The sequence below is a fragment of the Haliotis rufescens genome, unplaced genomic scaffold (assembly GCF_023055435.1).
Source record: "Haliotis rufescens isolate VD_foot unplaced genomic scaffold, xgHalRufe1.0.p SCAF_15, whole genome shotgun sequence".
Taxonomy (NCBI): domain Eukaryota; kingdom Metazoa; phylum Mollusca; class Gastropoda; order Lepetellida; family Haliotidae; genus Haliotis; species Haliotis rufescens.
In genome coordinates this window covers 25,562,775-25,575,492 of record NW_025963835.1, presented here as the reverse complement: position 1 = coordinate 25,575,492, position 12,718 = coordinate 25,562,775, and the positions used below count along the sequence as shown (strand labels likewise).

Here is a 12,718-nt window from a genome sequence, read left to right as displayed (position 1 = left end):
TTGTTGGTTGTTTAACGCCAGCCTCTGCAGTGTTCCAGCTTTTTTACGCCAGCCTGTAAATAATCAAGCCTGGACCAGAGAATTCAATGATGATCTACCCAATGACCCCAGCGCACTGTGTTCAGATTATATACGCTTGAAATGGATGTGATGTAGTGAGTTTTGATAGAGGAGCGCCAGTAGTGATGAAGGTCTTAGATGGATGTGTATGGGTCTGCAGATTTCAACTACATGTGCATGCACGTGTGAGTGTGTCAGCTAGTCTGGACTAATGCCGGTTTTATAGTGTTAGCCCACTGAGATACCATGCCACAGTTTAACATGGATACCCCACTTAGACAAAATATCCTGACTCCAACCTGATCAGTCCTTGTTTTAGTCCCTTAATGCCGAGTACCAACAGGGTAACAACAAATACCATCTTTAAACATTTTTTGCCATGACGCGGATCAAGCCACCAACCTTCCGCTCTCAGGGCAGACGCTCCATACACTAGATCACGGAGGTGGTCCTATGGGACTGGTGACAGTTGAGTGAGTGAGTTCGGTTTTACGCCGCTTTTAGCAATATTCCAGCAATATCACCGCGGGGGACACCAGAAATGGGCTTCACACATTGTACCCATGTCAGGAATCAAACCCGGGTCTTCGCTTTAACCACTAAGCTACCCGACCGCCCCATGTTGACAGTAGTAGCACTAATTGGTCAGAGCTGAATGCAAGACCCCAGATGCAGCCTCTTACCCATGTGTCCAGCAGGGACGTGAAGGAGAACTTGTTGGGCATCTTCAGGACAGAGTCGTTGAGGTTCTTCTGCACATCCTGGGAGAAGGAGCTCACGTCTGTAACAGAGACCATTGTTACTACAGCGAACATGAATGGAGTGAGTTGCTTTTTCTTGAATATTTTACTCTATATCTTTCTTTGTTACATCAACCACTGGACAGTCTTGCCATCTGATCGAGATGGATTGGACACATTCATGCAGACATAGTTAAGGTTTTCATCCTTGACTTCCAGGGGTTAGACACGGCGAGTACAAAACTCAGAGGGGACTAGTTGTTTTCTTCCAAAATCTGGCTATTTTACATAAACCATTAGTCAAAAATGAATTCACACCAAGAGCATCGATCACCTGATCCTGTTCATCTCTTCTTTTGACATGCACGGGTTACTGAAGACCAATTCTAAGCCAGATCTTCACATTGGAGTGAGTGAGTGAAAGAGATGGGCTTTGAACATTATTTCAATATAATTATCAATTCTATAATGGCTTGTCAGGTGTAGGAAGATGTACGAGTTCTAGATTGTTGTCACCTGGGTGAAACCAACAAGCATTGGTATGGTACAGACAAACCAAAGACCTGGGAATCAAACTATTCACCAGCAGATTCTGTAGCTAGGGGAAGCAACTCTGCAATGACTTGTAAACAGGACGACAATGCCAGAGAATCCATCCCTGTGCTGATAAAATCAACGACAGTTTTACTGGCCCATCAATAATGTCATGTATGTTATGAAAGTGTGTCAGATAGTGCCATGGCTGTAGTTACATATTTAGAAGATAAGAGATATTTATGGAACACCCTTGAACTCAAACATGACAAACTTTTTAAAGCTTCCGATCGTCAGTTCTTCAGTTTATGCTTGAACAGCTTTAGAAAGAATATCATGACTAACAATGTTTACATAACCACAGTTTACAACTTACTCAACCACTCTTCAGAATTGAAAAATTTCCCAAAACAAGGATTATGAGTTACATGTGTCACTGGCGGATAGCACAGGATTGTACAAGGTGAATGGGCTTGTACCCCAAGACTGGAGGTGAAGGATATACACATACTTTCAGCTCGTAAACTCCGCCAGACCTAGCTACCTACACACTAACAAAGTTGTCAGTAAGTACAGAGACTTATCTTCAGTTAAATATGTTTGTGGGACAATATCAGATATGCGTTATGCCCGAAAGTGGGTTCAGTACTGGAATATAAAATGTGAACACAGTCAATTGTAGGTATGTCCTGATACAAAATATCTCCAGATACGAAATGTTTTGCGTTACTTAATTTGCCTCAATTTCGTGTGCAGTTACCGTATTCGACGTAATAAGCGCCCCGCTCTAATGAGCGCCCACGGCGATATTTTCCAATATATTGGCTAGTGAACAATCCCAATTAGCACCCTTCCGACTGATCAATGTACACAATACGTGTACATTTATTCGTGTATAATACGCACTCGTGTGTTATATGCACCCTTAATTACGGGCAATTAAATTCTGGAAAAATATATCTGTCGTGTAAAATACGCAAAGACTTTTCATTTGTATCATTTCAGGCTGTCAGCAGAAACCATAAAATTTACGATCTTTCAACTCTTTCAATTATATTCTAATAAGAGCCCCCAATTTCTAATTTCGAGAGCGCCCTGGGCGCTTATTACGTCGAATACGGTATATATTTTTTAAAGTCATGAAACTTTATGAATACCTGCTCTCATATCTGAAAATAAAACTTTTTCATTCAACCCATAGGTATTTTCTGTTATTAAATAAAATAGTAAATATGACATCCCTAGTCAATAATGACGTGACAGATGACGTCCGATGACACACCATGACATCATGACATTCCTAGTCATTAATGTTGTGACAGACGACGTCCCATGACACACTATGACATTATGACATACCTAGTCATTAATGACGTGACAGACAACGTCCCATGACACACTATGACATCATGACATACCAAGTCATTATTGACGTGACAGATGACGTCCCATGACACACTATGACATCCCTAGTCATTAATGAAGTGACATGACGACCGATGACACACTATGACATCATGACATACCTAGTCATTAATGACGTGACAGACAAAGTCCCATGACACACTATGACATCATGACATACCTAGTCATTAATGACGTGACAGATGACGTCCCATGACACACTATGACATCCCTAGTCATTAATGAAGTGACATGACGACAGATGACATACTATGACATTCCTAGTCATTTATGAAGTGACAGACGACATCCCATGACACATTATGACATCATGACATCCCTAGTCATTAATGACGTGACAGACGACGTCCCATGACACACTATGACATCATGACATCCCTGTCAAGCCCTCCCATCCTCCCAGCTTGAGTTGGGCCACACAACATCCTCCGACATTTACAACTATACCTGCCAGTTCGCAGTCTCATTACAGCCGCTCAGTACTCATCTGACATTCCCTACACAGCACCACATCGGCCTTATGCACTCCCCGTCATCACAAACACTGCACACATGGCCACCAACATTAATTGATTAAGAGGACTATACACTGTTCCTCCCTGTAACAATTATATGTGCATGCACTGGCTCGGGTGAAGCAATGTGACTCAGACGAGCTTGCTGCTGGCTGTAGGACGAGCCTCGTCAACCAGGTCTCTCATTAGCCCTTGTTTACACCATTGTACCTGGCTTTGTTTTATTTTGAAATAAAGATCTGTTTTTTGTTAAATATGTCAGCGTGTTAATTATCTTCTTGGTGAAACGTGTTTATTTTGATGGACCCTTAATTCTCTTGCTTGTTGCCAAGTTAAAAGTTTCATAATAAATCTTGGTGAAGACATGTGTTGTGTACATTGTAACATTCTTCTCGTGTCGGATGATGTGACGTCAAGTTAAAATGTCTGGTTGAGAGCAAATTCAAATTAATAATTAAAATAAAATTTCAGGAGTATTTACATAATATTGTGATTTGACTGAAAGAAATTTTGTTTTTTGTTGTTTAACGCCGCGCTCAGCAATATTCCAGCTATATGACGGCAGTCTGTAAATAATCAAGTCTGGACTAGACAATCCAGTGATTGACGTCATGTGCAATGATCCACGCAATTAGGATACACTGACATCCATCTAACAAGTCAGCCAGCCTGACCACCCGATTCCGTTAGTTGCCTTTTACTGCAAGCATGGGTTGCTGAAGACCTATTCTACCCCAGATTTTCATGGGTTGAGTAAAAGAATGACTGGGGTGTAACACATATTTGAACAGTAATTCAGGTATATCACTGTTTTATATTAATGTGGGAGGAATGCAGAATTAAAACAGGTCATAGATTTGTAACATTAATGATACCGACGACTAGATGCTGACAAATCAATCATCATAAACAGGGCAAATAAACTCACACCCAGATGAACCCGGCATGGCAAAGGGAGGCAACTCTGCACAGAAATGTACTGTACATTCACCCCTGCACCAGTCTCTGGCTGAGATATGCTGAATCAATTCATTATCAGTGTATAAACACTTGTGAGTGAGTAGTGATCAGGATTTGCATCCTATAATGGACAGTGTTATTGATGTGATAAACCAATAAATTAAACTTGGTATCATAATCCGATAAATATGCAAATGAGTTCACCCAACAGAAACTGCTCTCCATATCCACGTGTCAATGTTTGCTTGCTCCATAACTACTGTCTAACGTTCGAAATAAGCTTAGATAGGGTTTTTCCCACGTGTGGGTGATTCTGTAGACCGGTATGGCTGCAAATAATTTGGCACTATATGATAAATGGGACGGTTCACTCAAACACTGTATTCATACGCAGTTCTTCATTGAGAGAAATTACGACATATATCATGAGGTGAGTTGAAATGGGGTTTAGCGTCGCGTCCAAGATTATTGCACTTATATAGCGACGTGCATGTACGTGTGTGTTTGTGTGGCTGCTTGTACTAGTCTGGACTGATGCCGATTTATAGTGCTAGCTCACTGAGATACCATGCCGCATGAATACCCCACTCAGACTCAGTATACTGACTCCGAGCCGACCAGTCCTTGTTTTAGTCCCTTAATGTCGAGCACCAGACAGGGTAACAACAAGAACCATCTTTTAACGTCTTTTGTATGCCGCGGCCAGGGATCGAACCCTGGACCTTCCGCTCTCCGGGCGGACGCTCTACCACTAGACCACGGTGGCGGTACATGACATATATCGATTATTGCAAGAATGAAATTATATGATAAAGTGATTAATACCCCCATGTGTTTCTGTTTGGTAAATATCAAACAATACAATTTCTGTTCCTATAACATGATATTTACGGAAACATCCTAATTCAACTTCCTAATAATCTCTCTTTATTTATTTTGCATCTATTAGAGAAATGAAAGAAAGTTGGTATATATAGCAACCAACACATCTAAAACAGCTCACCACGGCTCAAGATAATCAGATGTCTTCATGAAATATGGTTTTGAGATAATGTGACACCTCCTGAAATATCATTTCCTCACTGCCTGGAAGTCTACAGACTACACAGCACAAGCATCATATAAGCACTAAACCAACACCTACTGGGAAACTCATCTCACCTGGTTATTTATGAGGAAAATGAGTTTGTCTGACATAATCCTATGATTACAATTTGCTACCAGAAAAAGATACCTTCAGCAAAGGGAACTGGATTATTTCTAACATTGAAATAATAAAGTCAAACTGAGTGCAATAATAAAAAAATATATAATATATGCAACAACAAAAACACATACTGAACCAAAAAAGTTACGGATCATGACTATTTTGGGGATATTTACTGAGGGAAACAAATAAGGGAACACCACTTTATCACACTGGTCCTTTATTTATTTCCAGATTTTCAACCACAGAGCAATTCAAAGCATGCAAAGAAACCTTGAAAAGAATAAAGGAACGTGTACTTTCAATGTATTCCCTTATTTGTTTCTCTCAGTATATTTCGCGGTGAAGACTGAGCACACAATTTCATAATGAATATCCCCAAAATTATGATCCGTAACTATTTTTGTACCTAAATATATATATAAAGGCAGAGAATAATAATCATCTATATAAAAAGTTCATCACTGAAAATATAATCAACTTTATACATCATGAGATTATTTCTGTGATAATTGTGATAACCCAAACAGATAGTCAGCGTTAGTTGCTAGTTCTCATCTTTTATCCTGCCAGATGCCTCAAATATACCGCATATATATTAACAACTTGCAGATCTACTGGCGATAGGATCTGCCAAATGATGGAATACCAGTTAGTCTACAGGATGTGTTAACATATCGTATTCCCTCCTGGGATATTATATAGTACTGACATTTGCCTATCTTGTACCCAATCAGCTGTGCCCAGATGAAAGTAGGGGGGAAATAACTGCCACATGTTCTGCTATCCAGTCCCCCTAACCTGAAAGTGCATGACTTGATGATGTAGACGATCGGCCATGGTGTATACATATCAGTGTTCCAAATTAACCATGGAAGCCAAGTGATCCTTGTCAAAATCCTCATGTTGGATGCCGGAGATTGAGGGGTCCTTGTATACAAATATTATACGAACAACTGCCAAGGACCACCCTTAATTTCAAACACTGCATATGTTCTTAACATCATTGTTTTAAGATTGCAGGTACTCTGTTAATGTCAAAAATGTCTTATTAAATGATTAAATCTTTGAAACATTTATTCAAACATTAAAACAAATTCTCTTTCAAGATTCCATAAAGTGCCTTATGCCTCACCATACGAAACAATTAATGATTCCATTTTCAAGATGTTTGCAAGTTTCAAACTACAATAGAGTGCTTCTTATGGTTCACACAAGGGTTCATGGCTCATCCAGGGGCGGTCGGGTAGCCTAGTGGTTAAAGCGTTAGCTCGTCACGCCGAAGACCCAGGTTCGATTCCCGACATGGGTACAATGTGTGAAGCCCATTTCTGGTGTCCCCCGCCGTGATATTGCTGGAATATTGCTAAAAGCGGCATAAAACCAAACTCACTCACTCACTCATGGCTGATCCAGCGAAAAATCTTTCTGAGACTGTCTTTGAAATAAGTTGTCCCTTGGCGTAAGTGGTTGCACTTCATATACCATGGACTTTCTCCATATCGGTACTTGTTAATTACCACCCTGATATTACATAGTAAGACATAGCTCATATTAATGTAGAAATAGGTTTTTATTTTCCTATTCAGGTTGATGCTGACAAACCTGGACTCAATGAAAACTAAGCGTACTTGCGCATTTACCATGGCAATGTATGGTATTTGTAGGTGAATGATACAGCCCAATGTATGTAACGAGATGCATTCCTTTCTTCAATTAAATTGGGTTTTTAATTTACAAAACAAACAAAATATATTGTAAATATTTAAGGTTGAATACTGGATAATTCTTATAAACATCTAATCAATAATCAATAATCAGATTAATAACAAAACACGGTTATGTTTACAACTATTGAGCCGATAATTACTCAGAGAGTACTCTTTTACTTACTTTGTTGTGAAAAGATACAACCATTTATTATTTTGTGTCTAACCAAAGGAATCTATTGATAATTAATCAATGACCTGCTCAACGGCAGTCTTTCCTAACATTTGATCAATAGTCAGATTAATAATGAAATCACAACCAATGAAGGGATAGTGGGGTAGCCTAGTGGCTAAAGCATTAGCTTGTCACGCTGAAGACCTGGGTTCGATTCCCACATGGGTATAATGTGTGAAGTCCATTTCTGGTGTCCCCCACCGTGATATTGCTCGAATATTACTAAAAGAGGCATAAAAACATACTCACACACTCACTCCTTTTTTTGCAAAATCATGAAACTTTCTCTCCTTCACTTTGGTACATACTGAAACTATTATGTAATTGTATCTCACCCTGCGGGTGTTTTTTCTGAGAAATAATGAGTTGAGTACAGGTGAACTTCCCCAGTCCACATAACATACATAGTCCAATCAGATTTATGATGAAAACTCAACCAACATTTACACAAAGAGATTATCTCGTTTACTTACTTCTATCGCTTTTACTTTTTTCGAAATCTCTTTGACATAGTCCAGTGATTATTTTCAAGCAATCGGTCCCATGACACCATTTTCCCTTTCACACAATCGGTCCTAACCATGTCAAAGAAACCAATTTCCCTTACGCGGTATGGGTATTTAACAAATTTAGATTTTCGCGGTATCAGGACGACACCCACAAAAAAGAGAGTTCAATAGTTTTTAAGACATAATTATTTAATTTCTACAGACTGAACGCCTAAATCAATTGTCCAGACTCAACACAGAAGGCGTATGACCTTTGGTGTGCAGTGTAAGAGTCAGGTGAATCTGTTAAGATTAGATTGTCTAGATTAACCATCACACCTTGAAGATTGAAGATTCTGATCTCAATAAAGTGTCTTTGGCGTGCAGTACAGTACACATAATCTGGAATCTTAATATTTACCATCAAAATCCTTGACATTATCAAAGGATAAGCCATCAAGTCTATTTGTGCTTGCAATTACTTTTTATCGTATTTTATGAAAATAATATGATTCATTGGTTTCAGTGTGGCACTGAATGCTGCTGCCAATAACTGTCTCAAGTACATAAACATCAGCAGCGGTAAATGTCAAGTACACGCCACTGTTACGCCTCACTAACTAAATCATAAACCTTCATCAGTACCATATGGAAGCCCCCCATCACCCAATGAATATATAAAATCTGTATGTACGTTTGTTTGTTGTTTAATGCTGCACTCAGAAATATTCCAGCTATATGACGCTGGTCTGTAAATAATCGAGTCTTGACCAGACAATCCAGCGATTGATATCATGAGCATCGATTTACGCACCTAGGATAAGATGACATGCATCAACCAAGTCAGTGAGCCTGACCACCTGATCCTGTTAGTCGCCTTTTATGACAAGCATGGGTTGCTGAAGACCTATTCTACCCCGAATCTTCACGGGTCGAATTCTGTATGTGAACCATGCTAATGATATCATAGATCTGTTGGCAATTCATATCAAACACAACTCTGACAGGCTGGGATTCACTCACACAAATTCACACACAATTCACTCACACAAATTCACACACAATTCACTCACGCAAATTCACACACAATTCACTCACACAAATTCACTCACACAAATTCACACAAATTCATACACAATTCACTCACACAAATTCACACACAATTCATACACAATTCACTCACACAAATTCACACACAATTCACTCACACAAATTCATACACAATTCACTCACAAATTCACACACAATTCACTCACACAAATTCATACACAATTCACTCACACAAATTCACACACAATTCACTCACACAAATTCATACACAATTCACTCACACAAATTCACACACAATTCACTCACACAAATTCACACACAATTCACTCACACAAATTCATACACAATTCACTCACACAAATTCACACACAATTCACTCACACAAATTCACACAAATTCACACACAATTCACTCACACAAATTCACACAAATTCACACACAATTCACTCACACCATCACTCACACAAATTCATACACAATTCACTCACACAAATTCATACACAATTCACTCACACAAATTCACACACAATTCACACACTGTTCAGGGCAACCATTGAAAGTGGCACCGTGCAGGTCTCATTCCGGCTGCTAAACAGAGGTGTGTATATTTACCTAGTATATATCGGGACAATTACAGACTCTGGAACTACAACAGCTTGTGAACCTTTCAGCTCACAGAGGCACCTGCTTCATCACCTGGCTACCCAGATGACTCTCTACGCCAATATGGAAATATTCCACGCCAATATGGAAATATTCAACACCAATATGGAAATATTCAACACCAATATGGAAATATTCAACACCAATATGGAAATATTCAACACCAATATAGAAATATTCAACACCAATACAGAAATATTCAACACCAATATAGAAATATTCAACACCGATATGGAAATATTCAACACCAATATGGAAATATTCAACACCACTACGGAAATATTCAACACCAATATGGAAATATTCAACACCAATATTCCCATTCAGACCACAGTCAACATTAGCCAAAAAGGACTTAAAGTCATCAGTCATACATATTTGTTCCATCTTCAAATACAGAATTGATCCTTCTTCATAATGATCAAAGAAACGTTAAACCCAACTCACTCACTCTTCACTAAGACAAAACTTAGGCAAAGAATGATTGAGTGATGTGAGGTGAAATGGGGCTTAACATTGGGTCTGTGGGGGTCCATATAGACTTGCACAAGTCTCTAAGGCAATAATTATTATTTTAAATCATAATTTCTAGAATAGTTAAATAATAAGATCAAGTTGTCCCTATAAGTGACTGGAGTCCTTAGATGTACTGTCCATATATCTAGACTTGTCTATTAGGAAGATAGAATTACTACACATCCATGGACTTTTCTTTCAGTACAGCCTTGGAGCAAGGCTAGGGTCCATAGTCTGGGTCCATTATAAGCCTTGGTGATGAGTAAATCATAGGCATCATCTTGGGGTAATTGAGATAATAAACAACTGACTAATACATCATAACACCAGAGATAACAGATAACCGCAGTTCTGTTTGCATTACTTGAATCAAACACTTGGACTACCAGTTTGCCGATTCTACTCCGCTTCAACGATACCCTTGATGACAAGTACAGACAGTCACGCCAAAGTCCCATCAAAGTTTTTATTTCCCAGTAGGTACTGACGGGAACTTGTGATACCCACCTCTACTTCATCATAAGTTCGAGTGCGTTATCTCTCTTATCAACATACTCCTCTCATAACACACATCACAATGTCAATGTTTATTCCACAGTAATGCAAATGGCTACTGATTCATTAAAAGCCCTCTTCTTTCATGTGGCAGCTTTAACAGATATAAAAGCGCATTATCCCAGCTGTTTTCACATTGTAGCAAAAGATTTCAAGTGGCAGTCTCTTTGATTAAATCTCAAGACGACTCTTTAAAGAGGATGAAGAAGTCGGAATATCTAATTTGGCGTTAAACGTCTGTTCCTTCAAAGTACGGAGGTTTAGTAATGTGTTTATACACCTCTGCTGGGATAGAAGTGGCTGTTATTCACAAGGTATCAGCTCCCCTGTTAGATAACAGTCATATAGTGCGGGACTCATCAGCTGGGACACCTACTCTCAAACAGATGTCTCACGCATCTCAACAAACATTGCAATACAAGATGGTGATGTTCTTCTAACTGTGAGTGAGTTGCATTTAAACCGCTTCGAAAAAAAAATCCTATAATGCTTGTCACCTTAATGTGGGAGGAAAGCCTTGAAGATGCAGATCCCAGATACTTACCACTTTTGTTCAACCCACAACTATAGGCAAGGTGTTGACAGACCAAGAATCAAAATCAGTGTGAATCAGAATTTGTTTAAAAAGAACATTTGAACTTCACCTAGTCAAGATCAAATTGATATTTAATTATTCTAACTTTTACCAATAGTCTCTTTTTCTAAGAAAATGGAGAAAATGTGCGTTGCAGGGGTAGATATTAACCAAGAATGTCTACCAGCCAGAATAATGATACCATACAACAATACCCCACAAAATGTGTGAAATTCTACAAGCCCCTTGGATACCTTTAACATTAGCAAAGCTGGTCTGGGCTGACAGGCTAGTGCTAATGTCTCTCCCTACAAATGAAGTTGGTTTGTTGTCTAACGCCGCACTCAGCAATATTCCAGCTATATGACTGCGGCCTGTAAATAATCGAGTCTGGACCAGACAATCCAGTGATTGACATCATGAGCATCGTTCCACGCATTTGGGATCGATGACATGTATCAAACAAGTCAGCGACCCTGACCACCCGATCCCGTTAGTCGCCTTTTACAGTAAGCATGGGTTGCTAAAGACCTATTCTTACCCGGATCTTCACGGGTCCCCTACAAATGAAGACATCAGCTCAGTAAATCTACTGTTGGAGCAACAATAAAACTGATGGACAATACCAGACAAATAAAACTGACTGACAATACTAGACAAATAAAACTGATGGACAATATCAGACAAATAAAACTGATGGACAATACCAGACAAATAAAACTGTCAGACAATACCAGACAAATAAAACTGACAGACAATACCAGACAAATAAAACTGACAGACAATACTAGACAAATAAAACTGATGGACAATATCAGACAAATAAAACTGATGGACAATACCAGACAAATAAAACTGTCAGACAATACCAGACAAATAAAACTGACAGACAATACCAGACAAATAAAACTGACAGACAATACCAGACAAATAAAACTGACAGACAATACCAGACAAATAAAACTGACTGACAATACCAGACAAATAAAACTGATGGACAATACCAGACAAATAAAACTGACAGACAATACCAGACAAATAAAACTGACAGACAATACCAGACAAATAAAACTGACAGACAATACCAGACAAATAAAACTGACAGACAATACCAGACAAATAAAACTGACTGACAATACGAGACAAATAAAACTGATGGACAATATCAGACAAATAAAACTGATGGACAATACCAGACAAATAAAACTGTCAGACAATACCAGACAAATAAAACTGACAGACAATACCAGACAAATAAAACTGACAGACAATACCAGACAAATAAAACTGACAGACAATACTAGACAAATAAAACTGCCAGACAATACAAGACAAATAAAACTGACTGACAATACCAGACAAATAAAGCTGACAGACAATACTAGACAAATAAAACTGACAGACAATACCAGACAAATAAAACTGACAGACAATACTAGACAAATAAAACTGACAGACAATACCAGACACATAAAACTGACAGACAA

At 38.7% G+C, this 12,718-nt stretch overlaps 1 protein-coding gene across 2 annotated transcripts in view; it reads right to left on the bottom strand.

Moving 5' to 3' along the window:
* Window positions 1-12,718, bottom strand: part of LOC124151015 (mediator of RNA polymerase II transcription subunit 15-like) — a 63,828-nt gene that overhangs the window by 1,386 nt on the left and 49,724 nt on the right. For both annotated transcript variants that reach the window (XR_007221063.1, XM_046523246.2), the window contains exon 16: window positions 744-841. Coding sequence is in view for 1 of the 2 variants with exons in the window: in XM_046523246.2 (XP_046379202.2) it covers window positions 744-841 (98 nt within the window). In the remaining variant the exon portion in view is untranslated. The remainder of the gene's footprint in view (window positions 1-743; window positions 842-12,718) is intronic.